General features: G+C 44.1%; 2 protein-coding genes across 2 annotated transcripts; both read right to left on the reverse strand.

Annotated features, from left to right (window-relative positions):
- Window positions 1–1,971: 1,971 nt before the first annotated feature.
- On the reverse strand, window positions 1,972–9,635 carry LOC106564126 (zinc finger protein 501-like). The gene is made up of 4 exons (XM_014130129.2): window positions 9,518–9,635; window positions 5,125–5,307; window positions 4,848–5,064; window positions 1,972–3,944 (listed from the first exon to the last, which is right to left on the reverse strand). Exons 2-4 carry the CDS (start codon window positions 5,299–5,301, stop codon window positions 2,818–2,820), a joined length of 1,521 nt encoding a protein of 506 aa, XP_013985604.2. The 5' UTR covers window positions 5,302–5,307; window positions 9,518–9,635; the 3' UTR covers window positions 1,972–2,817.
- Window positions 9,636–16,963: 7,328 nt separating this feature from the next.
- On the reverse strand, window positions 16,964–27,095 carry LOC106564125 (zinc finger protein 883). The gene is made up of 3 exons (XM_014130128.2): window positions 27,002–27,095; window positions 20,300–20,858; window positions 16,964–19,909 (listed from the first exon to the last, which is right to left on the reverse strand). Exons 2-3 carry the CDS (start codon window positions 20,850–20,852, stop codon window positions 18,720–18,722), a joined length of 1,743 nt encoding a protein of 580 aa, XP_013985603.2. The 5' UTR covers window positions 20,853–20,858; window positions 27,002–27,095; the 3' UTR covers window positions 16,964–18,719.
- Window positions 27,096–27,497: the final 402 nt, after the last annotated feature.

Consider the following 27,497-nt stretch of genomic DNA (forward strand, 5'->3'; position numbering starts at 1 on the left):
TAATATTCTGAGTAGATAGCTCGCCATCACGGGCTAGCTATTTTGACACCCACCAAGTTTGGCACTCACCAAACTCAGATTTACTATAATAAAAATTGGATTACCTTTGCTGTTCTTCGTCAGAATGCACTCCCAGGACTTCTACTTCATCCACAAATGTTGTTTTGGTTCAAAATAATCCATAGTTATGTTCAAATATCCTCTGTTTTGTTCTTGCGTTCAAGACACTATCCGAACGGTGACGCGCGGACGCGTATCGTGACAAACAAATTCAAAATATTCCATTACCGTACTTCGAAGCATGTCAAACGCTGTTTAAAATCAATTTTTATGCGATTTTTCTCGTAAAGTAGCGATAATATTCCGACCGGGAAACCCTGTTTTTGTTCAAAGACTCAAAGTTGAAAATGGAGTCGTCTCGTGCACGCGTGCGCCCGTCTCATTGTTCTCAGATCGACCACTTACCAAATGCGCTACTGTTTTTCAGCCTGGGACAGCAGAGTCATCATTCAACGTTCTGGCGCCTTCTGAGAGCCTATGGGAGCCTTAGAAAGTGTCACGTTACAGCAGAGATCCTCTGTTTTCAATAAAGAGAGTGTAGAAGGCCAAGAAATGGTCAGAGAGGGCACTTCCTGTACAGAATCTTCTCAGGTTTTGGCCTGCCATATGAGTTCTGTTATACTCACAGACACCATTCAAACAGTTTTAGAAACTTTAGGGTGTTTTCTATCCAAATCAAACAATTATATGCATATTCTAGTTTCTGGGCAGTAGTAATAACCAGATTAAATCAGGTACGTTTTTTATCCGGATGTGAAAATACTGCCCCCTACCCTAGAGAGGCTAAATTAAACCAACGTTTTGCTAATACATAACACCATCTAATAATGCTGGGCAATATGGCCCAAATATATAATATCCCGGTAGGACGGTATTTGATGGGATTTTAGGTTGATGAATAATACAAAATTCTTTCTCCATTCTTGTTGTTCTATATTGTACAATTCAACTTTAACCAAATACAATTTCCTACATTTCCATCAATTTCTTCATTTCCTGCACTCATTTGCGATCATTTTCACACTGCCACGCAGGGCTGCACGATATTGGCCACCCCAAAAAATCAAGGCCTTATTTTTTTTACTAAATGTTGCAATTGCGATTTGACTTCTAATTTAGATCAAAACACTGTATCAACTAGCTACCATTGAAATCATGGAAATAGAATAATTATTTTAATTCTATAGTCAGAATATAAATAAGTGGGCATTTTGAACACAGTGTTGGTTGGCATGACAACAAATGAAAATGCCAGGGAGGAGCTACTTCATGTAGCTAACAAATTCATGCTTCTCCTGATCTTATTGGTTTAGAAGATACGGTTTCACAAACAACATGCTGATTTAGGCCTCCACCATCACTGGTATCAGGCTGTATTAGCTAGCTACGTTTGCTCTGACTCAGTACATCTATTATCTAGCTAGCGGCTAACACGATACAGAACAACTCGCTACGAAAAGACAAACTAGCTGTTTGTTTGCAGATGTAAGAAACAGAAGGGTAAATTCTAGAAGGCTAGTGTATTGATATTGTTGCGTGTGCTGCATTGACCATGCAGACTGAACACACGTGTCTGGAGGTCCAGAAACAACATATGGGCTCCTTGAGTGACAGGGGGCGGGGTTAGGTCTGTCTGGAAAAGGCACAGAGAGAGGGAGAGCAGAGAGAGAGAGGGAGGGAGAGCAGAGAGAGAGAGAGAGAGAGAGAGAGCAGAGAGAGAGAGAGAGGGAGAGCAGAGAGAGAGAGGGATAGCAGAGAGAAAGAGAGAGAGAGAGAGAGAGAGAGAGAGAGAGAGAGAGAGAGCAGAGAGAGATGACTCAAGTAGCAGAGTAAATGATCAAAATGGATGTTACACACGGCATATCACATTTAACAAACCAAACGTTCAAATACCGTTATATTTTTACATTTTTTTATTTTTATTAAATTTTTTAACTAGGCAAGTCCATTAAAAACAAATTCTTATTTACAATGACGGCCGACAAGTCCTTGAAGAGCATGAGATGTGGGTAACATTAGCCAGCATGAGCTAGCTACCGAGTTACCATAGGAACAGAGGACATCCTGCCTTGTTTCCTTTTTTTGGTGCCATTGTTATGATGACGGCTGACTTGAGGCCCAATACATTCAACATGTTAAATTATTGTGATGTCGTAAGAGCCTGTAGAGTGGAGAAAGCTACCGCGGCAGCCCCCACAGCCTGTAGAGTGGAGAAACCTACCGTGGCAGCCCCCACAGAATGTAGAGTGGAGAAACCTACCGTGGCAGCCCCCACAGAATGTAGAGTGGAGAAAGCTACTGCGGCAGCCCCCACAGCCGGTAGAGTGGAGAAAGCTACCGCGGCAGCCCCCACAGCCTGTAGAGTGGAGAAACCTACCGTGGCAGCCCCCACAGCCGGTAGAGTGGAGAAACCTACCGCGGCAGCCCCCACAGCCTGTAGAGTGGAGAAACCTACCGCGGCAGCCCCCACAGCCTGTAGAGTGGAGAAACCTACCGTGGCAGCCCCCACAGCCGGTAGAGTGAAGAAACCTACCGCGGCAGCCCCCACAGCCGGTAGAGTGGAGAAACCTACCGCGGCAGCCCCTACAGAATGTAGAGTGGAGAAAGCGAGAGTTGAATCAGGTAGGTATTAACATTACGGGGCTGCTGCGCTAGGTTTTACTTCGGATTTACTCCGATTTGGAAAAAATGGGCCGGGATCTGATCGGGAGCCTGTAGATCGAGCTAAAAACTTGTCCACGTTTAGCTGGTGTCTCTTTAAGTCTGCTGTCTGCCTGAAGATCTTCCCACACTGACAGAAGTGGTACAGGGCTTCTCTCCTGTGTGAGTTAACTTGTGTGCCCTCAGATGTGATGACTGACGGAAACTCTTCCCACATTGAGGGCAGTGGTAAGGCTTCTCTCCTGTGTGAGTTTGACAATGTTTCTTCAGGTATCTTGCCAGACTGAAGCTCTTGCCACACTGAGTGCAGTGGTAATTCTTCTCTCCTGTGTGAGTTAACTGGTGGGCTGTCACATTTGATGAATGACTGAAACTCTTTCCACATTGAAGGCAGTGGTAAGGCTTTTCTACTGTGTGAGTTAACTGGTGTGCCCTCAGGCTTCCTGTTTGACTGAAGCTCTTCTCACACTGGGAGCAGTGATAAGGCATCTTTCTTGTGTGAGTAAGCTGGTGTCTATTTAAGGTCTGTAAAAGAGGAAAACTCATCCCACAAACAGAGCAGTGGTACGGCTTCTCTCCCGAGTGAGTTCGATGGTGTGTCTTCAGGTGTCCTGCCTGACTGAAGCTCTTCCCACACTGAGAGCAGTGGTATGGCTTCTCTCCTGTGTGAATTAGCTGGTGTGCCTTTAGAGCTCCTGCCCGTCCAAAGCTCTTCCCACACTGAAAGCAGTGGTACGGCTTCTCTCCTGTGTGTATTCTCTTGTGTTCGTTTAGCTGTCCTTCCATACGGAAGCTCTTCCCACATTGGAAGCAGTGGAAAGGCTTCTCTCCTGTATGTATTCTCTGATGCCTCTTCAAATTGAACGAACAGCTAAAAGTCTTCCTACATTGGGAGCAGTGGTACAACTTCTTTCCTGTGTGAGTAAGCTGGTGCGTCTTCAAGCTGCTTGGTGTCTGAAATCTCTTCCCACATTGACCACACGGGTATGTTTTCTTCCTTTTGAGGGTCTTTTTGTGTGGTATGAGGTGAGTTGGACAAATAAAACTGCCTCTGCAATTTGAACAGGGTCGGGGCCTACAAGTGTGTCTTCTTAACTCCTCTGGCTCATAGAAACTAGTGAAGCAGTCCATGCAGTGGTGATGTTTCTGTCTTGAGTTCCTCTGTCTGTGTTGTTTATGGTTTCCTGATGCTGTGGAACTGGGCTCACTGTCTGAACCCTCTCCTGTGGGAATATGGACAGATATGGGGTTAGAATCAGGAACAGAAGCATTGGCTTTAGACTTGTTTCAAAACTATTACGATCACTTTATTTGTCCAATTAGAACACAAGGTCCAACGGAATTGTGACTTCCTGTTTAAAACCAACATAAACATACAGGTTGGAGCAGAGGGCTGCCGTACTATGGGGGAACGTGGACCAGTTGTTGTGGGGGTTAAGAGTCTTAGTCAAGGGCACAACAGCAGGTGATGGCACTAGCCCAAGCTTACAGCTTTTTATTCATTGTTTCATTAATTAACAGTTGATTAACAGCAGATTTCATAATTTACTGGGCACCACACGGGCAATGAAAACAACGACTTTATAATTAGAAACATCTACCATCCACAGATATACACTCCGACTTGGGGAAAGAGTTGCCAAGCAGTCAGAGACACAGGTTGGTGAACTGTGGGTTAGTGGTATACTGCTACACGGAGTATATCATCTCTGTCTAAAAGCTGGGCTAACTTTAACAATAGTATATCACCTCTGTCTAAAAGCTGGGCTAACTTTAACAATAGCATATAATCTCTGTCTAAAAGCTGGGCTAACTTTAACAATAGTATATCATCTCTGTCTAAAAGCTGGGCTAACTTTAACAATAGTATATCATCTCTGTCTAAAAGCTGGGCTAACTTTAACAATAGTATATCATCTCTGTCTAAAAGCTGGGCTAACTTTAACAATAGTATATCATCTCTGTCTAAAAGCTGGGCTAACTTTAACAATAGTATATCATCTCTGTCTAAAAGCTGGGCTAACTTCAACAATAGTTGTGGGAAGTGAGCTGTCAATAATAGCAATAATAATTTTAGAATCCCCTGAGGCCACCAACTTCTCTCCGTACTCCACACCTGAACTTACCTGGGTCAGTGATACTATCTACTTCCTCCTCTTCCTCTAGATCTGGAGCAGACACATCCCTGTTCTCCTCCTCTTTGACAGGTCTCTCCTCCTCCTCCTCTTTGACTGCTCTCTCCTCCTCCGCCGCCTCCTCCTCTTTGACTGCTCTCTCCTCCTCCGCCTCCTCCTCTTTGACAGCTCTCTCCTGCACTTCCTCAATGACAGCTCTCTCCTCCACCTCCTCTTTGACTGCTCTCTCCTCCTCCGCCTCCTCCTCTTTGACAGCTCTCTCCTCCACCTCCTCTTTGACTGCCCTCTCTTCCTCTAGGACTTCTGGCTCCTCTTTAACAATCACATTGAGTTCCAGTGGTTGACTGCAGTCCTCCAGCTTCACTGAGACCATCTCTGGACCCTGCTTTAAGGTTCTCTGGGCTGGAAAACCACAGCCAGAACCTGGGGACTTGGGTTCAGACATGGAAGGCTACAGATGGATTCAAAAGAGGCACAAAAAAATGAAAGGTGAGTTTCACAAACAGGATGAGTTTCACTAGAACAGCTTTGCTAATAAAGTGATAGATACACCACGTATAAAACATATTCCATCTGCTAGGATTCTGCTAAGAAAACGTAGCTAGCTAGCCAACATTGCTGTGGCAACGATCGCTAACGTTAGCCATTTGAGCTAATTGGGTTAACTTTAGCTTACTGATACATTTTACCGTCACCTTTCTCAATAGGGTGGGATGATATCTAGCTAGATACAATTACAAGCAAGAAGTTTGCTAGTTTAAAGCAAAGGCGAACCAAAATGACATTTGATATCACGCTGGCTGAATGATTATGTAAGTTAGGCAGCTAAGGTAAACTAGCTAGCTAACAAACACTGCGGTCAAGTGATCCAACACTCGCAAAACTCGGTAAAGCCATCCTCTTCAGTTTCCTCATGAATTTGCGAATACACAACACTATACGGTATCGTGTGTTTTCTGGGAGGGAAACTGAGTTGGATGCTGTCATGCTCAGATAGAGACGACGGCTTCAAATCGTTACCAAGAAAACAACTTGAACCACACTTATTCAATTTTCCAGAATCAACATCATACCAAATGGTTGATTTCATTTTGGAGCCTTATCAAGGCTGCAGTAGCTGGTGCGGTTTATCAAGACTGCAGTAACTGGTGCGGTTTATCAAGGCTGCAGTGGCTGGTGCGGTTTATCAAGGCTGCAGTAGGTGGTGCGGTTTATCAAGGCTGCAGTAGGTGGTGCGGTTTATCAAGGCTGCAGTAGGTGGTGCGGTTTATCAAGGCTGCAGTAGGTGGTGCGGTTTATCAAGGCTGCAGTGGCTGGTGCGGTTTATCAAGGCTGCAGTAGGTGGTGCGGTTTATCAAGGCTGCAGTGGCTGGTGCGGTTTATCAAGGCTGCAGTGGCTAGTGCGGTTTATCAAGGCTGCAGTAGGTGGTGCGGTTTATCAAGGCTGCAGTGGCTGGTGCGGTTTATCAAGGCTGCAGTAGGTGGTGCGGTTTATCAAGGCTGCAGTAGGTGGTGCGGTTTATCAAGGCTGCAGTAGGTGGTGCGGTTTATCAAGGCTGCAGTAGGTGGTGCGGTTTATCAAGGCTGCAGTAGGTGGTGCGGTTTATCAAGGCTGCAGTAGGTGGTGCGGTTTATCAAGGCTGCAGTAGGTGGTGCGGTTTATCAAGGCTGCAGTGGCTGGTGCGGTTTATCAAGGCTGCAGTAGGTGGTGCGGTTTATCAAGGCTGCAGTAGATGGTGCGGTTTATCAAGGCTGCAGTAGGTGGTGCGGTTTATCAAGGCTGCAGTAGGTGGTGCGGTTTATCAAGGCTGCAGTAGGTGGTGCGGTTTATCAAGGCTGCAGTAGGTTGTGCGGTTTATCAAGGCCGCAGTAGGTGGTGCGGTTTATCAAGGCCGCAGTAGGTGGTGCGGTTTATCAAGGCTGCAGTAGGTGGTGCGGTTTATCAAGGCTGCAGTAGGTGGTGCGGTTTATCAAGGCTGCAGTAGGTGGTGCGGTTTATCAAGACTGCAGTAGGTGGTGCGGTTTATCAAGGCTGCAGTGGCTGGTGCGGTTTATCAAGGCTGCAGTAGGTGGTGCGGTTTATCAAGGCTGCAGTAGGTGGTGCGGTATATCAAGACTGCAGTAGGTGGTGCGGTTTATCAAGGCTGCAGTGGCTGGTGCGGTTTATCAAGGCTGCAGTGGCTGGTGCGGTTTATCAAGGCTGCAGTGGCTGGTGCGGTTTATCAAGGCTGCAGTGGCTGGTGCGGTTTATCAAGGCTGCAGTGGCTGGTGCGGTTTATCAAGGCTGCAGTGGCTGGTGCGGTTTATCAAGGCTGCAGTAGGTGGTGCGGTTTATCAAATGTTACATTGTTAAATATGTGTTTACAGTCATGACATTACCAACACACACACAGCAAGATGTAAGCTTGATATATTTTTTAGTAGATCAATAATCCAGTGTGATGACCATGACATACCATACGATGCCCATCATGACATCTTAAAGATGTGTTGTGACACGTGTACCACTTGTAGATGGGTAATCCACTGTCATTAACATTGTAAAGTATAACATGCCCATATTACGCCAGCTACAACATTGGAAAAACACTGGTTTACAGTATATTACAGTGAACTTTGAGTGATTTCAATTCAAATTGAACAGAGTAAAAATGGATGGTAAACATGTCTGCCACTAGTAGGTTAAGTGTACCCATTATGGCCAACAAAATATCAGTTTAAACATCTCTAACATATAGTGCCCTAACTTTTGTAAGAAAAGTGGATATAAAACTAAAGAATAATCTCTAATATGAAGCTCTATGACTTTACTTACAGATATTTGATCAAATGTGAAAAATCCAGACTGGGCTTAATTAATGGGTACCGAGTGTTCCAAATAAGCCCACCTCTTAAATAAGACATTTTTATTCATTTTCAAATCTTCAAAATTGACAAACTAACATTTCTTAGGTAAAATTATTATATTAATCTCCTGTAAAATTAAAAATAAACGGATCATTGCCATCAGGGCCTTAAATTAAACACCAGCCTACTTCACTGCCAAGTGTTAGAGCAGACCTTAAATTCTAGCCCTTTGGCTGCTGCCATAGAAGTGCCCATCCAAGAAGGATCAACGTCATTGGCCACAGATAAAATGATGTCAAATCACATATCTACAGTAGCTTTGATTGGACATCATACTTTCACAATCTTAGCTAGCAGTAATCATCATGAATCAAGTCGACAATCTACTGGCAAATCCTTTTTAATCCTTGTCATATGAAGAGAAATAATGAAGAGAAATTATAGATAAAACGTAGCGGTGCTCATCGGACATAAACATTACACAAGTTTGAAATCGCAAATTCAACAAGTGGTTTGGGAGGAATCAGTGACAGTGGCTGTGTGGTCTCAAATCTGGGATTAAGGGGCTCTTTTCCAAGTTTAAATGGATAAACATTCAACATTGGCCATGCTGTCAATGAAGCACTCAAAACAACTGTTAACTCTGAGGACCGCCTCGCCATCTTCCTGTTCAGCTGAGCAGCGCACAACAATGTGAGTCCAGAATGTCTTGTATGCTGCTGCATAAATGATGTAATATGCCAGGGAGATATGTATACTGTAGCTAAGAAAGTAATACTAAGTGTATGTTGTGTAGTGAAATGTTAGTAGCACATGTGCCTTACTTTAGAGAAATGTAATAATCGAATATTGTTAGAGCTTTCATTGTCTGCTTATTAGCCCCCTTTATTTATCCTACGGTTCTGACTTGGTGTACAGGGAGAGCACTGTAAGAACAGCCCATGTTCTGAATTCTGTCGCTGTACATTTCAATAGTGCTAAACAAATAGTTATTGACTAATGTTGCTTCCGTCCTAGCTCAGTCATTGTCTTAATTTAAACTACGGATTGCCTCTTATCTGCTTGTCGTCCCCTTATGCCATAGTTTGTACATCTCAATAGTCAGTAGAAACCACATTTGTTTAAGCAAGTCAGCCATATCAGCTATGTTTTTTTTAAAGGTAGTAAATGAGGCTGAATGAACTGTTTCACTGCCAGACAAGGCTCTGCTGATAGCCAGGTGTAGCAGTGGTAAGATGTTGGGACTCTGCTGTTGGGACAGCTTTATGTAGACCCTAACAGATTGTGGGCACCGTTTGTCACCGTTACAATGCAATGAATGTATTGTTTAGTGTTGTGTAGAGTAGTGGCTTTGCTCGCATGCCACATTTGTTGTTGTTTTTTTTCACCAAGATGTACATGCTAAAATCGCCAATGGTCCTCCCTCATCTTAAACGGCACCGACAGCCACAATAGTTAATCAAATGACTGTCCAACTGATCCGTTCTGGCGCCGGCCCTGGCCCTGCCCACTTACTATCTAGTGATCAGGCTGCCTGGTTGAAATGAACGATTCACAAATCACATATTTGACATTGTCTTGATGACGAATAATGTGATCAGTCACAACACAGCGTCTTGAAGATAGCTAGCTAAACAAATGTGCATGCTAACAATGATTGCTAGCTACCCTAGGTTGAAGATGAAAACCTAGGCAACGTCAACCTACTATAGCTAACGTTAGCTAGATAACATGACTAGACCGTCTCTAATGTCCTGAAGACTAGCTGTTATATACATAGAATCGTTATAGAATGTTTTAAAGTTTGATCTTACTTTGGAACGGGACTTTGAAATGTTGACTACCGACGATACTAACAACAACAACAAGCTAGCGTAACTCCGAACTACCTCCTTTCCCAGAACGACGTCACAGACAGAACAATGAGCCAGATATTTCCCCGGATATATAAGTGTGAAGCATCCGGTTAGCGTTTCTTCTCACTACCAAATATGGTGATGAGAGGATGCCCAGTGGCCGGCAGTGGGAGAAGGTCGATTTTGTACTACATCATGCAAACTTTCACATCGATTAAACATTTGATCTCAATACAGTTTTTTGTTCCAAAAACTATCATCTGTTAAGACACATTTTTGTAGATTTTACCCTTTGCCAAAGTAACAAAAAGCACGAATTTGTTCCCACTTTAAAGGACAGGCTGTGGTCCATCTTAAGTTAGTTATAACAAAATCTTTGACAAAATCTTCTTCTATGGTATTACGGAGGTCCGCAAACATACGTTATAGGTGCATCATACGTCACCCCGCTCCTCCGCTCTCTCCACTGGCTTCCAGTTGAAGCTCGCATCCGCTACAAGACCATGGTGATTGCCTACAGAGCTGTGAAGGGAACGGCACCTCCATACCTTCAGGCTCTGATCAGGCCCTACACCCAAACAAGGGCACTGCGTTCATCCACCTCTGGCCTGCTGGCCCCCCTACCTCTGAGGAAGCACAGTTCCCGCTCAGCCCAGTCAAAACTGTTCGCTGCTCTGGCACCCCAATGGTGGAACAAGCTCCCTCACGACGCCAGGACAGCGGAGTCAATCACCACCTTCCGGAGACACCTGAAACCCCACCTCTTTAAGGAATACCTAGGATAGGATAAAGTAATCCTTCTAACCCCCCTTAAAAGATTTAGATGCACTATTGTAAAGTGGTTGTTCCACTGGATATCATAAGGTGAATGCACCAATTTGTAAGTCGCTCTGGATAAGAGCGTCTGCTAAATGACTTAAATGTCATGTAAATGTAATGTAAATGTGCATGCCGCCACCTACTGTGTTGGCTGTGTATCAACCTACTGTTCTCTATTATGAATTAATAACACATTTTATAAATAATTTGCCATACCAACTAACTCTACACCCATTAAAACCTCACCACTATCCCACTACTTTGACCATATCTGATCCTACACCAGGGCAGCAGCCTGGGAGGACGGGACACTATCATTCAAAACACCTTGTAACTCTTCTGCATTAAATCTCATACACCCAAGTACTTGTCTGCAGCTGGCACCACAACATCTATTTTCCTGGTAACCTCAAACTGTCTTTTTCTCACCGTACACCTCTGAACTCCACCACCATGGGTACCCCTTGCAGTTAACGCGCATACAACTTTTTCCCACGGATACTACACGCTCCTTTGTCTCATGCCCTCCGGCACACTTCTCACATCTAGGAATCTCCCTCCTACACACTTCAGCTACATGACCAGGGGCGGAAATCCCGGGGGGGACGGGGGGACACGACCCCCCCATCCTGGGAAAAATATTTGTCCCCCCCAATATATCACTGAAACATAACTATGTAATTTAAATAATATTAATAATACGCAATGAAAGCAATTGTGCTGATTATAGACACTTAATAGCGCGTTTTTAAGTTTCAAAAGATTGCGACCCACCCGCCCTTTGCCTCACAATGGTTTGATCCACTGCCAGTTCCTTAGCTTGCTACGTAACTGCTGTGAGGTTCATCCAGTCAATCGCGCACACACACACTAGCTGAATATGCAGAGCTAGCGCGCAAATATTAACTATTAAGCTAGCTAGTACCTATTACATTTATGTGGCGTCGTCAAAGATGGAATCAGCATACAGATGATGTAAATTAGTGCTTCAAAGTCCCCGTGATAAGGTTAGCGATAAACTGAAGTCCAAACTGAACAGAACTACACTCTCTTCTACCATTGTCTTAAATATATTTAATGGTCTCGTTGCAAAAGCTAAATTGTTGCAAGGGAACTTTTATTTATTTATTTTATTTCACCTTTATTTAACCCGGGTAGCAAAGATTATAGCAAACACCACTGAAACTGAATTGGTGCTCGCTAGCTTTGCAAATTCAGCTATTGTTGGAAGCCAGCCAATATGAAACAAACTATTAAAATTACAAAAGGTTGCAGCATATGTTGTGTAAATGGTGAACTCATACAGCTGTCAACTCTTGTCATTTTAATCCGTTTCACATTTGCTAGCTACCTTTTAGATCGAAGCCCATATAGAATGATTGAAGATGATAGAAGCCCATCTCCTACTGTAAATAACCTACACACTGTGTGTGTAGCCAGCCAGCCAGCCAGGTAGAAAAATGGCAGAAAAATAAAAGACGGACATCAGAGTATTTTTCAATACACCAAAAGGTATAGTAAGAACCCTAGTAGCCTAATATCTCAAAGACTAGTTGATAAAATGTTCATAAGAAAGAAACGAAATTCTAATGGAAATGTTTCACAATGATGTCATTAGGCAGAGCAGGCAACAGATGGCACACAGACAGCAGAGTTGGGGACAGATATGCAGGGACAGACTGGCAGAGACAGGGAGTCTCAGGTAAGTTTGTTGAGTCTTTGTTTGGCAACATTATGAAAGGTTCTCAATTTTTTTGACTTGTAAAATAGGAACATAATTGGAAAATGCCATGGATACCCCCACTCTCAACTTAAACTGGTGACTGAACTAAGATTTGTTAAAGGCAATGGTATGGCTGTTGTGATTAGTTGTGTAGTTTTGGGTACCGGTAGTTAGGAGTACGGCAAACACCTTATTTCTTTGGTTCCTCAATATACATTTACCATATTACAATGTAGGCTATGTGTTACAGCACTACTTTTGGTGTCCCCCTCAGGAATTGCTCTTGAGAAAATTTCATGTAATTGTCCCCTCCAAAGTGGATATCAGATTTTCGCCCCTGTACATGACCATAAGCTTGACACCTAAAACACCGTAATGGATTCAGGACAAAAGCTCTCACGGGATAACTGACACATCCTAACTTGACTTTGTCGGGTAAAAACTGCATCAAAACTCAACAGGACAGACAGTATCTTCTGTTTCACCATTCTGTCCACCGGGTGTGCGTTGCACCAAACGGCAGGCATGGCATATACTGGGAATCTTCTATTTCAATTGCTCCTCCTCAACACTTAATGCCACCCCAGTTTTCACTCTTTTCAATGGCACCCTGCTCCGGAGAGCAAAGATATTTACAGCTCTTGTCCCTAGAAACGTGGTTTGGAGCGCCTGATCCCTCTGGATGGAAGAAACGCAAGAAATCACCAACAGTCCACTTCGAGTTACTTTCAATGACTCAACAGTCCCCAACCTCTTCTCCACTCAACCAGAACAAGGTCTGTGATGTTTTTCCGGCAGACTAGAATTTCCGGCAGACTAGTCGCAATGTTCATACGCTTTTTTGTACTCTTTCTTTCAACACCTGCTGCAACGTGTCGGGTAAAACTCTTTGGCCGAAAAAATCTTTCACTCCAAATAACTTTTCTGCTGCTACTACTTTTATCTTCTGTGACTTCCTTTCCATCTGTGCAGTACAGTTAATTACCATAGCAACGAACATCAACAAACCAACCGTACTAAACACAAACTGTTTGGGTCACTCAGTAGTGGCCTACTACTAGTATTTTGTCATGATCCTTCACTCTTTGCCCGTCATCCTCTACTTTCCTCACTGCCTCAGCATACAAAACTTTTTTTGCCCGATTCGAACTCTGTCAGTCTCAACCGGTATCTCTCTCACACGGCACTTCGTATCCCCAGCTGCATGGCCGCCCCCACAGTTGACACAGTGCTTTCTCTATCCCAACTATACACTCCCTCTGCCTATGCCCCCCTGCACATTTCTCACAGCGTGGGATCTCCCTTCTACACACTGGTTGCAACACGTCCGAATCCTTGACACCTCAAACACCGTAGCGGGTTCGGAACAAAGGCCCTCACAGAATAGCAAATATAACCTAATCTGACCTTATCAGGTAGAAACTCTGTGTCAAAGCTCAACAAGACATACAGGGTATTCTCAGTCTCGCCATTGCCACCGGGTCTGTGTCTTACCAAACGGCGGGTTTAACAAACACCAGGAATATGTTTAATTTGATCCACCTCTACACTACCCCACTGATCACCTCTGAGTGGCGCCCTACTCCGTAGAGCAAATCACAACACGTGAAACGAAGCATCCGCTTCCTCTGAGCGGAGGATGCACGCAAAAAAATCTCAACAATTCTCAAAACGTTCACAGATGTAACCATTCCCAGTTTGTCCTTTACCCAGCCCGACACATTATGGGGGTCGGCCAAAAAGCAGAAATCCACTCTTTCCAAAAATCTCCCCTACTCCTGTCGCTGCTGGTCGGCACACTTCATCCTGGTCTGGCTCAACATCAGAGCGCTCAGCATAGCCAACTGACTCAATTTCAAGATCTTCAAATTTCTCAAGAGAGCATGAAGAGCTACACGTAAGTTTACTTGGTTTGTATTCAGGAGATGTAGGTATGTACTCGAGACAAAGGTGGTAAACAGGAGACAAATCAAATCAAATCAAAATCAAATCAAATGTATTTATATAGCCCTTCGTACATCAGCTGATATCTCAAAGTGCTGTACAGAAACCCAGCCTAAAACCCCAAACAGCAAGCAATGCATGTGAAAGAAGCACGGTGGCTAGGAAAAACTCCCTAGGAAAAACTCCCTAGAAAGGCCAAAAACCTAGGAAGAAACCTAGAGAGGAACCAGGCTATGAGGGGTGGCCAGTCCTCTTCTGGCTGTGCAGGGTGGATATTATAACAGAACATGGTCAAGATGTTAAAATGTTCATAAATGACCAGCATGGTCAAATAATAATAATCATAGTAGTTGTCGTGGGTGCAACAAGCACGTCCGGTGAACAGGTCAGGGTTCCCTAGCCGCAGGCAGAACAGTTGAAACTGGAGCAGCAGCACGGCCAGGTGGACTGGGGACAGCAAGGAGTCATCATGCCAGGTAGTCCTGAGGCATGGTCCTAGGGCTCAGGTCCTCCAAGAGAAAGACAGAAAGAGAGAAAGAGAGAATTAGAGAGAGCATATTTAAATTCACACAGGACACCGGATAAGACAAGATAAATACTCCAGATGTAACAGACTGACCCTAGCCCCCCGACACATAAACTACTGCAGCATAAATACTGGAGGCTGAGACAGGAGGGATCAGAAGACACTGTGGCCCCATCCGATGATACCCCCGGACAGGGCCAAACAGGCAGGATATAACCCCACCCACTTTGCCAAAGCACAGCCCCCACACCACTAGAGGGATGTCTCCAACCACCAACTTACCGTCCTAAGACAAGGCCGAGTATAGCCCACAACGATCTCCGCCATGGCACAACCCAAGGGGGGGCGCCAACCCAGACAGGATGACCACGTCAGTGACTCAACCCACTCAAGTGACGCACCCCTCCCATGGACGGCATGGAAGAACACCAGTAAGCCAGTGACTCAGCCCCTGTAATAGGGTTAGAGGCAGAGAATCCCAGTGGAAAGAGGGGAACTGGCAAGGCAGAGACAGCAAGGGCGGTTCGTTGCTCCAACCTTTCCGTTCACCTTCACACTCCTGGGCCAGACTATACTTAATCATAGGACCTACTGAAGAGATAAGTCTTCAGTAAAGACTTAAAGGTTGAGACTGAGTCTGCGTCTCTCACATTGGTAGGCAGACCATTCCATAAAAATGGAGCTCTATAGGAGAAAGCCCTACCTCCAGCCGTTTGCTTAGAAATTCTAGGGACAATTAGGAGGCCTGCGTCTTGTGACCGTAGCGTACGTGTAGGTATGTACGGCAGGACCAAATCGGAAAGATAGGTAGGAGCAAGCCCATGTAATGCTTTGTAGGTTAGCAGTAAAACCTTGAAATCAGCCCTTGCCTTAACAGGAAGCCAGTGTAGGGTGGCTAGCACTGGAGTAATATGATCACATTTTTTGGTTCTAGTCAGGATTCTAGCAGCCGTATTTAGCACTAACTGAAGTTTGTTTAGTGCTTTATCCGGGTAGCCGGAAAGTAGAGCATTGCAGTAGTCCAGCCTAGAAGTAACAAAAGCATGGATACATTTTTCTGATCTTTTTGCCATTCTTTCGCTTTCACTTCACTGTCATCGTGAGAATACTCATCTACGTACTCAAGACAGACAAGGCTGCGATAGATGCATACATTGCGCAACTGCACTAAATCATTATTTTGCTGCCTACATTCATGTAGCCATTGATTCTTGAAGAATATAACTTAGAAATTCTTCACAAGCTTAGATAAACTCTTACCCCATCAAAACCCAAAATATTAAACAAAGCTTGTTTTACTCCAGTGTTGATAAATAAAATGTAAACCAACACTACATAGCTTCAAAACTATCATGGATGCATGTTCAGTCCTGCATCCATAGTTCTGTCTAGGAATTTGAGAGGGGTTACACGCAGCAATTTACAGAAACGCTTTGTTATGTTTTCTACTGCTGATTGCCATTTTAAGAATATGATCTTATATCTTCATACATTTTTGTTTGGAAACAATGGTCAGCTCAGATAATACGTGAAGCACCTTGATCAAGGTTCCACTATTGGAAGAAAGCAACTTCTTCTTTAATATGTATTGGCGGAAAGGTGCATGCAGTGCCACCTACAGTACTGGAGTGTGAGGCCAGTCATGGCAGGAAAGCAACTTCTTTACTCAAGCTGTTTAAATTACAGGTCGCCACCTTCTGGTTCAACGAAGCTACTACACCCACTGCATTCAACTTCACTGACATCTCTTCAAGTAGGTTAGGTGGTGATATTTTATACATTACATTTTAGTCATTTAGCAGACGCTCTTATCCAGAGCGACTTACAGTAGTGAGTGCATACATTTTAATACTTTTTCCCCCCATACTGGTCCGCCATGGGAATTGAACCCACAACCCCGGCGTTGCAAGCGTCATGCTCTACCAACTGAGCCACACGGGACTTTCTTTTATGCCTGCTACATTACTGCAGACACGGTAATCTGAGCCATCTGATTGGCCAGCAGTGGGCATATAGTGCTCCCCCCCGGGAAGGCAGAATTTGTACCTTCTGACAAATAAAATGGGAACACCTTGTCCACCCGGCGCACAGGACAGCTGAATCGGGTGCACATACCACCAACAGCGCAAGACGAATTAAAAAAATAGGAACGTAAGGTTTATCGACTTAGAATGCCTTGGAGATCGATCAGTCAATAGCGATCGACCGTTTGGAGACCACTGCTTTATATGATGTGCAATAAAGTAATGTCCGTACGGGACTTTTGTCATAGGGAGTAGCCCTAGGGATGTTCTAAAATGTACACCGTAATGGAGTGTGTTAACTTATACAAACCAGTATCCTGAATGATGCCTGAACCCTGTACTAAGAAACATTTAAAAACACAAAGCAGTAACGTAAATTACTTTTTTATTTACCTTCAGTTTTACATCCTGTTAGTATAGGTCAACATAACTTAATGACAGTGAATAATCAAATCCATAATGACAGAAAATGCAGTGTACACAAAGCTGCATACAGTGTTTCAACTTATGTAAATTATATACACACGCACACACTTGGAGTAGGGTTTAAAAATAATTTTAAATAAAAATAAAAAAAATAAATCCCAGGTTTTCCAGAAATCCTGGTTGGAGGATTCCGGATGTTCTTCTTATTGCCCCACGATTCCAGGATTTTCTAACCAGGATTTCCAGCAAACCTGGGGAAAGTTAGTTGAATTGTACAACACTAGCTGGGAGTCTGTGATAGTCTGCTGATGTGTGTTGACCCTTTCCACATTTATGAGACCTTGGAACACTGGATTTGATAAAGGAGAGATCGATGTGACCACCATGGGAAGAAGACCCCAGCGGTCCTTGGAGCTCCATGGCTAGGGGTCGAGGACTGGCGGTAGAAGGGGGTCTGGGAGAGAAGGGTAGCCTGGGAGTGGAGGGGGATCTGGGGCTGGAGAGAACCTGGGTGCTGGGTGGAGGACTGGCAGTGGAAGGGGATCTGGAAGAGAAGGGTGGCCTGGGGGGGGGTAGAAAAATCTGGGGCTGGAGTCAACCTGTATGTGTACATAGTAAAGTTCATGTATAGAATTTCAGGGCAGGCTGTCGTTTATAGAAGGTATACACTGAGTATACCAAACATTAGGAACACCTTCCTAATATGGAGTTATTGACTCATAACAGCCTCAGTGTCGAAAGTGTTCCACAGTCCTGCTGGCCCATGTTGACTCCAATGCTTCCCACAGTTACGTCAAGTTGGCTGGATGTCCTTCGGGTGATGGACCATTCTTGATACACAGGAAACTGTTGAGCGTGAAAAACCCAGCAGCGTTGCAGTTCTTGACACAACCCGGTGTCTTAAATCTTTTGTCTTGGCCATTCACCCTCTGAATGGCACACACACGTTTCAAGGCTTCAAAATCCATCTTTGACCTTCCCTTCATCTACAGTGATTGAAGTGGAATTAACAGGTGACATCAATAAGGGATCATAGCTTTCACCTGGATTCACCAGGTCAGTCTATGTCATGGAAAGAGCAGGTGTTCTTAATGTGTGTTTGTCCTTAACTTTGTTGATGTTTTTATATAATGTGAGCGGTCAGGTGAGTAAGGCTTCTCATGTATTTACCTGTAAACCAGGTTCTGCCTCTCCTAACAGGTGAAATCCCTTTAGATCATGGAAACACCACACAGCATGACACTGCAACTATATTACGAAGTAACACATTGCTAACTAGTTATTATTTAAATACAGATTTCAACTTTATGTTGTTACCTTCTTACTGAGTAATGCAATACTATTACTGTAACCCCGTGTTACTAATGTGTTTCCCCAACACTGGTGAAATTACATCAATATGCAAATCAAACCTTCCCAAGAGGAGAGAGGTTGACTTTCGATAATAGAAGTGTGGTGAAGAAAGAATTGATTTATGGAGATAGAAACTGAATACATTTCTGGAGAAATAGACACTTTAATTTAAATGTGACCCTCATGTCATATTTCATACGCTTTGGTACATTTTTTATATGACAATGTACATCAGGTTGGAAAAAAAATAAACAAAATAAATAAACTCAGTCAATATTGTTAGATGTCCAGCTTGGCAACATCATTATAAAAGGTCAGTTTGGGGCAACATCTTCTGATGTTCTTTTAGGCATTTAAAACTCTTCCCACACTAACAGCAGTCGAAAAGCTTCTCATCTGGTGCATCTTCAGAGTTGTTAAATGCCTGAAACTCTTCCCACACTGAGAGCAGTGGTAAGGCTTCTCTCCGCGGTGTGTTAGCTGGTGTCTCTTTAGGTCTGCTGTCTGACTGCAGCTCTTCCCACATTGAGAGCAGTGGTAAGGCTTCTCTCCGGTATGAGTTCGCTGGTGTCTCGTTAGGTGTGCTGGCCGACTGAAACCCTTCCCACATTGAGAGCAGTTGTAAAGCTTCTCTCCTGTGTGAGTTAGCTGGTGTTTCTTCAGGTGTGCTGTCTGACTGAAGCTCCTCCCACACTGAGAGCAGTGATAAGGCTTCTCCTCTGTGTGAGTTAGCTGGTGTGTCTTTAGAGCTCGTGCCCATCCAAACCGCTTCCCACACTGAGGGCAGTGGTATGGTTTCTCTCCTGAGTGAGTTCGCTGGTGTTGCTTCAGGTCTCCTGCCTGACTGAAGCTCTTCCCACACTGAGAGCAGTGGTACGGCTGCTCACCTGTATGAGTTATCTGGTGTTTCTTTAGGAAATATAAACTGGTGAAGTTATCCCCACATTGAGAGCAGTGATAAGGCTTCTCTTCTGTGTGAGTAATCTGGTGTGTCTTCAGAGATCCTGCCCGACCAAAGCTCTTACCACACTGAGAGCAGTGGTAAGGCTTCTCTCCTGTGTGAGTTCGCTGGTGTGTCTTCAGGTGCCCTGCCTGACTGAAGCGCTTATCACACTGAGCACAGTGGTAAGGCTTCTCTCCCATGTGTATTATCCTCTGGTGTCGCTTTAGATGTGCTAAATTACTGACGCTCGTCCCACATTGAGAGCAGTGGTAAGGCTTCTCTCCTGTGTGAGTTTTCTGGTGCGTCATTAGTTTGCTTGGTGTCGGAAAGCTCTTCCCACATTGATCACATGGGTAAGTCTTCTTTATTCTGTGAGTCTGTTGGTGTGATTTGAGCTGAGTTGGACAAATAAAACTGCCTCTGCAATCTGAACAGGGTCGGGGCCTACAAGTGTGTCTTCTTAACTCCTCTGGCTCATAGAAACTAGTGAAGCAGTCCATGCAGTGGTGACGTTTCTGTCTTGAGTTCCTCTGTCTGTGTTGATTATGGTTTCCTGATGCTGTGGAACTGGGCTCACTGTCTGAACGCTCTCCTGTGGGAATATGGACATACAGTAGCTAGTTAAAGTCTACACACCTCTTGCATAATCTACACATTTTGCTGCCTTAAAACTAAGACTAACTTTGCACATCTCTTAGGGCAACATGTATCCATTGACGGTTTTCCTCTAACTTTTACCTGAGCCTCGCTCCTTTAATATTTATTTTGATCCTGACAAACTATCCTGTCTCTGTTAGTGACAAGCATACCCATAACAGGATCCTGGCACCACAATATTTAAAGATACAGACACATGTCGGTAAATAAGTTGCACAGTGGTATACTGCTACCACAATCTCTGTCTAGAAGCTGAGCTCACTTTAAAACAATAATAGTTGTGGGAAGTGAGCTGTCAATAATAGTTTTGGAATCCCCTGCTTACCTGGATCAGTGATGCCATCTACTTCCTCTAGATATGGAGCAGACACATCTCTGTTCTCTTCTTTGATTGGACTCTCCTCCTCTTTGACTCCGCTCTCCTTCAGCTCCTCTTTGAGTGGTCTTTCCTCCGTCGCCTCTGTGATGGCTCTCTCCTCCTCCTTGTCTTCCTCTTTGACTGCTCTCTCCTCCTCCTTTTCTTCCTCTTTGACTGCTCTCTCCTCCGCCTCTTCCTCTGCTCTCTCCTCCGCCTCCTCTTCCTCTTTGACTGCTCTCTCCTCCTTTTCTTCCACTTTGACTGCTCTCTCCTCCGCCTCCTCTTCCTCTTTGACTGCTCTCTCCTCCTTTTCTTCCACTTTGACTGCTCTCTCCTCCGCCTCCTCTTCCACTTTGACTGCCCTCTCCTCCGCCTCCTCTTTAACAATCACATTGACTTCCAGTGGTTGACTGCAGTCCTCCAGCTTCACTGAGACCATATCTGGACCCTGCTTTGAGGTTCTCTGGACTGGAACACCACAGCCAGAACCTGGGGACTCTGTGGACTTGGGTTCAGACATGGAAGGCTACAGATGGATTCAAAAGGAGGCACAAAAAGAAGTGAAAGGTGAGTTTCACAAACAGGGTGAGTTTCACTAGAACAGCTTTGCTAATAAAAAGGATAGATAGACCATGCATGCAAAATATTTCATCTTCTAGGATTCTGCTAAGAAAATGTAGCTAGCTAGCTAACATTGATGTGGCGATGGCAACGATAGCTAGCTAATGTTAACAATGTTTTTAGCTTTATTGGGTTAACTGCAGCTTACTGATTCATTTTACTATCACCTTTCTCACTAGGGTGGGATGTGATCTAGCTAGATAGCTAAATTACAAGCACGAAGTTAGTTTAAAGCTGAACCAAAATTGAATTTGTTTTGTAATCACACTGGACAAATGGCTAAGTAAATGATTACTAAAATTTAAGTTAGCTAGCTAGCTAGCCATGCTAACTTAAGGTTAGCTAGCCAACCTTATTTACCTGACACACGGCCTAGCTAGCTAGCCATGCTAACTTACTAAGGTTAGCTAGTGATCAGTGTTGCCTGATTGAGATGAACAATTCACACATCACATATTTGACATTATTGACTTGATAACAAATAATGTGACATTCACAATTAGCATTAGCGTAGAGGTTGAAGATGACAACCTAGTAGTAACCTAGTTAGCACCTAGTAGCTAGCTACCTAACTTGGTTAGACCTGTGGCCTAGCTTCTTGTCGAGATATGTTGATTGGATGTACGTCGACAAATAATCTGACTACTAAAAAATGTTATAAGTACATAGAATGTTATAAATTATGAAGTTAAATCTACATAATGATTTGAGTGTGTAGAATAGATGTGTAGTTGTAAACAATTTGTAAGTGTAACTGATGAGTTGTGAACATGAAAGAAGAATCTGTAATTGCATTTGCAAACTTGTAATTTAATATTTGCATCTAGATTTGTAGATGTGCAAACAGCGATTTGCAAGCAAGGAGAGCGAGAGAAGGAGTTCTGGGAGGTGGGACAGGTTTCTTTTAACCAATCAGATAAAGTTTCATAGACCAGCAGACTCTACAATGGTTGGTTGGTGACAACTCACATGGGCCATGTTGTCTGGGGAAACCACCTGTCAATCACGATGTGCGTTACCAGGTTACCACTAAGACTGATTGCACAATGTCCACCTGTTAGCTGTGATGGCGGGTAAGTATATAGGTCTTGCTTTTATGGATAGTGTTACGTTTTTTTTTTAATCAAGTAAACTAAAAGATGTTAACCCTCCACATCGCTGAAGGCAACTGGAGTACTTGGCCAGCCACTATTAAATATCACCTGGGCCAGCACAGTTGAAACACCATCTGACTAATGAGATGACAAGCCAGCACAGGTGTAACGCATACTGACTAACGAGATGAAACCAATTGGTGTGCCTAACGTGGCCAATAGTGCAATCACCGGAAAACAAACTCGATCTACGATCGAGACTATCCTACCAACGGGACATTAACTGTAATATCTTGTGTTTTATCGAGTCGTGGCTGAACGACGACACGGATAAAATAGAGCTGGCTGGGTTTTCTGTGCATCGGCAGGACAGAGAAGCTACATCTGGTAAGACGAGGGGCGGGGGTGTCTATTTGTCAATAACTGCTGGTGCGCAATGTCTAACATTAAAGTATTGAGGTATTGCTCGCCTATGGTAGAGTACCTCATGATAAGTTGTAGACCACACTAACTACCAAGAGAGTTCTCATCTGTATTATTCGTAGCCATCTATTTACTACCACAGACTGATGCTGGTACTAAGACTAAAACCTCACTCAACGAGCTGTATAAGGACAAATTCAAACAAGAAAATGCTCATCCAGAAGTGGTGCTCCTAGTGGTCAGGGACTTTAATGCAGACAAACTAAAATCCATTGTACCTCATTTCTACCAGGATGTCACATCTGCAACTAGAAGGGGGGAAAAAATTAAATAATAATAACTCTGGACCACCTTTACTCCACACAGAGATGCATACAAAGCTCTCCCTCACCCTCCATTTGGCAAATCTGACCATAATTCCATCCTTCTGATTCCTGCTTACAAGCAAAAACTAAAGCAGGAAGTACCAGTGACTTGCTCAATAACCGATGTGGTCTGATGAGGCAGATGCAACGCTACAGGACTGTTTTGCTAGCACAGACTGGAATATGTTTCGCGATTCATCCAATGGTATTGAGGATTATACCACCTCATTGATGAAGCCAGTGACGATGTCGTCCCCACAGTGACCGTACGTACATATCCCAACCAGAAGCCATGTATTACAGGCGACAGCCGCACCAAGCTAAAGGCTAGAGCTGCCGCTTTCAAGGAGTGGACACTATTCCGGGCGCTTATAAGAAATCCCGCTATGCCCTCAGACGACCCATCAAACAGGCAAAGCGTTGATACAGGACTAAGATCCAATCGTACTACACTGGCTCCGACTCTCATTGGATGTGGCAGGGTTTGCAAACTATTACTGACTACAAAGGGAAACTCAGCCGCGAGCTGCCCAGTGACGCGAGCCTACCAGACAAGCTTAATGCCCTTTATGCTCGCTTCGAGGCAAGCAACACTGACGCATGCATGAGAGCACCAGCTGTTCCGGACTACTGTGTGATCACGCTCTCCATAGCCGATGTGAGCAAGACCTTTAAGCAGGTTAACATTCACAAGGCCGGGGGGCCTGATGGATTACCAGGGCGTGTACTAAAAGCATGCGCGGACCAACTAGCAAGTGTCTTCACTGACATTTTCAACCTCTCCCTGACCTAGTCTGTAATACCAACATGTTTCAAGCAGACCACCATAGTCCCTGTGCCTAAGAACACTAAGGTAACCTGCCTATATGACTACCGACCCGTAGCACTCATGTCGGTAGCCATGAAATGCTTTGAAATTCTGGTCATGGCTCACATCAACACCATCATCCTGGAAACCCTAGACACACTCCAATTCGCATACCGCCCCAACAGATCCACAGACGACGCAATCTCAATTGCACCCCACACTGCCCTTTCCCACCTGGACAAAAGGAACACCTATGTGAGAATTCTGTTCATTGACTACAGCTCAGCGGTCAACACCATAGTGCCCATGAAGCTAAGGACCCTGGGACTAAACACCTCCCTCTGCAACTGGATCCTGGACTGCCTGACGGGCCGCCCCCAGGTGGTAAGGGTAAGCAACAACACGTCTGCCACACTGATCCTCAACACCGGGGCCCCTCAGGGGTGTGTGCTTAGTCCCCTCCTGTACTCCGTTCACCCACGACTGCGTGGCCAAGCATGACTCCAACACCATCATTAAGTTTGCTGACAACAGTAGTAGGCCTGATCACCAACAACGATGAGACAGCCTATAGGGAGGAGGTCAGAGACCTGGCAGTGTGGTGCCAGGACAGCAACCTCTCCCTGAATGTGAGCAAGACAACGGAGCTGATCGGGGTCTACAGGAAAAGGAGGGCCGAACAGGCCCCCATTAACATCGACGGGGCTGTAGTGGAGCGGGTTTGAGAGCGTCAAGGTCCTTGGTGTCCACATCACCAACAAACTCATGGTCCAAACACACCAAGACAGTCGTGAAGAGGGCATGACAAAACCTTTTCCTGTTAGGAGACTGAAAAGATTTGGCATGGGTCCCCAGATCCTCAAAGTTCTACAGCTGCACCATCCAGAGCATCCTGACAGGTTGCATCACCGCCTGGTATGGCAAGTGCTCGGCATCCAACCATAAGGCACTACAGAGGGTAGTGCGTATGGCCAAATACATCACTGGGGCCAAGCTTCCTGCCATCCAGGACCTATATACACTAGGTGGTGTCAGAGGAAGGCCCCAAAAATTGTCAAAGACTCCTGTCACCCAAGTCATAGACTGTGCCCTCTGCTACCACGTGGCAAGCGTTACCAGAGCCCACGTCTGGGTCCAAAAGGCTCCTGTTGTTTTGACAAATACAATTTGATTTAGACGAAAACCTCATCTGATTGGTTAGAAGCAACAGGTCCCAACTCCCAGAGATCCTGCCATCTCTGTCCTTGCGAATCACAGTTTGCATATCTACAAACATTGTTGTCACGGGATGGCGCTAAAGCGCTGCCAAAAGTCTGAGCGAGCGAAATTGACATGCGCAGGTCCATTTCGTACAGATGCAATTATTACGTTACAAGTTTTCGAACGCGATTACAACTACAAAAGTGTTTTTTATTCACAACTCAGTTACATGTCTGACAATGTGTTTACAACTACAAATCTATTCTACACGATCAAATCATTGTCAATGATTTAATGCAGGGGTGAAAGTAGATTACCCGTAAGAATTCAGAAGACACCCAAGTGCGGGTACTTTAATAATATATTTTTTTTATTAAATACTACAACAATTACAGGGTAGACTAGTCTGCCGATATTGACAAACTGATCAATAAAAACGATGTTGTCTGATCCATATAATCGGCCTACGAAATGAGACAAATACAATATGATATCCATCTAACCTGGAGGAGGAAATTTTTGTAAAGAAAACCAACAAAAGTGGCACACTCCCCTTACACAAATGTAACATGGTAGTACAATGAAAATAATACCATGGTACCATGTATTTTTTTGTGCAGTACCATGACAGGAAAATACCGTGGTACTGGTGCGCACTGTTATGATAACGTTTAAAATATGTCGTTTATCTGGCGCTTCTCCTCGGTTTACAGTTGGCTTGGCAACGGACTCGGACAGGCTAGCGAGAGAGCCACTGTAGAGAGAGAGCGGCTCCCTCTGTGAGCCGAAACAGGCCCGTGACTATAAATACTGTAAACATGTCAGGTCGGCAACACAGGACACCCAAACATCAGCAAAACAACTGTTCTATTAATACAGAAAGTAGTACCTCTTCACTGCAACCATGTCCCTTTTTATTTGTCTGTAACATCAAAGTAGGTCCAACAATGGTAGCCTGCCTCTGACTATCAGAAACTTGCCCATACAGGTATATAAATTAATCAATATAATACCAGCCAACCTCTTGACCTTATGGGGTTTATTCATTTAATGTATTATACTGTCTTTGTACTATGGTAACACGCAATAAATAAAGATTGTACCATTTGATCAGTTTTGTTCATTACCATGGTTGAACGCATGTAGTTTAAAACCATGGTATTTCCATGGTCCACATGGTATAAATGATGCAATACCATGGCGTTATTTAGTACTGCATGGCAGTACTTCAAGGCTAAAACCATGGTGCATTTCCATGATTCAGAGTATTCCATGATATAAGTCAAAGTACCATAGAAGTACCATGGTATGAATGAAAGTACCATAGAAGTACCATGGTATGAATGAAAGTACCATAGGTTCTCCGCTGGTGCCAATAAGATACTGTTCGCTCAATTAAGTTAATAATTTTGATATCTAAAAGACGGATTGGAGTCTTTTCATTGTCATCCCTTTACTGCAATAGCCATTTGCTTTTCAAACAGTTTTTCCGCGATTGTATTTTTAAATATTGCGATATGACCAGCTGGGTCTCTGCTTTTCACAGACAGTCGCAACTTGACAATTATCTATTTTGGTATTTGAAGCGCGCGCTGCCCAAATCGCGGGCCCTTCCGATTGTTTTAGATCAGTCTACAATCGACAGGTGTTTATTTTTTTTAAGCTAATGATCCTCTGTGGCCATATCATGCTTTCTAGTGTAGTAGCCTATTTTGAATGTCTGTATAGACAGGAGTAAGCTAATTAGGATATAATTTTCCATGTCCTTTAGGGAAAGCTTAGCTTCCCCTAGCCTTATGGACACGCCGCCTATTCCTTTTTTAATGTGGCATAAACACAAGCAGTTATGAGGTTATCATCTGATTGTCAAACAAAGCACTTAACAAAAGCGCTCCTATAGGCTACCCCCGGACATTCGTTCAGTCACAATCATTTCAGCATTCAAACACCAATTTAATGAATGGCAATATACAGATTCAAAACTACGTGTGGTGTATTGCAATTGTCACAAGGCCTACACGTGTAGCCTGAATTGCTGCATCTACTGTTGTCCACGCGCGCCTCGTACCCCCACTATATATTTTACCGGGACTCCGTACGGGACCGTTCCGCTTTACTTTCACCCCTGATTTAACTTCCTAATAAAGCTTAATCTTACCTTGGAATTTGACTTTGAGAAGTTGCTACCGATACTAGCTAGCCACTCTTCTTCGGTGGGGTTTAACGGCGTTCGGTATCCAATAAATGTTGCATTACCGCCACCTACTAGACTGGAGTAGAACTCCCTTATACTACGCTTAAATTATAATAATCGCCAAGTACCCTACACTCAAAGTTGAACTGCAGTTATACGCCAATATAACTGCAGTTACAATTCAAAATTACTGCAGTAAAAAATATATATATTTTGGACGCAGTTTTTGCAGCATTCTGCAGTTATACTGCATTTGTTTCCGTAAGGGGTCCTACCTCAGGCCAACAACCTGAAAGGATGGGACACCACCACTTAACACACTCTGTAACTCTGATGTCAAGTCTCACACACCCAAATACCTCTGCAGCTGCCACCACAACCTCTATTTTCTGTGACTTACGTTCCATCCCTGCAGTACAGTTTATAACCATTGCTATAAATGCTAACAATCCAATCTTAC

This window comes from Salmo salar, chromosome ssa12, assembly GCF_905237065.1.
Source record: "Salmo salar chromosome ssa12, Ssal_v3.1, whole genome shotgun sequence".
NCBI classification, from domain to species: Eukaryota; Metazoa; Chordata; class Actinopteri; order Salmoniformes; family Salmonidae; genus Salmo; species Salmo salar.

What these genes read in the sequence shown, in the direction of transcription:
- LOC106564126 (XM_014130129.2), bottom strand. Translation starts at nt 5,301, where the DNA reads ATGTCTGAACCCAAGTCCCCAGGTTCTGGCTGTGGTTTTCCAGCCCAG. An exon ending in AGAGGGCAGTCAAAGAGGAG is followed by an intron (nt 5,065 to 5,124) that starts GTGGAGGAGAGA and finishes GTCAAAGAGGAG; the next exon opens with GTGGAGGAGAGAGCTGTCAT. An exon ending in AGATAGTATCACTGACCCAG is followed by an intron (nt 3,945 to 4,847) that starts GTAAGTTCAGGT and finishes ATATTCCCACAG; the next exon opens with GAGAGGGTTCAGACAGTGAG.
- LOC106564125 (XM_014130128.2), bottom strand. Translation starts at nt 20,852, where the DNA reads ATGTCTGAACCCAAGTCCACAGAGTCCCCAGGTTCTGGCTGTGGTGTT. An exon ending in AGATGGCATCACTGATCCAG is followed by an intron (nt 19,910 to 20,299) that starts GTAAGCAGGGGA and finishes ATATTCCCACAG; the next exon opens with GAGAGCGTTCAGACAGTGAG.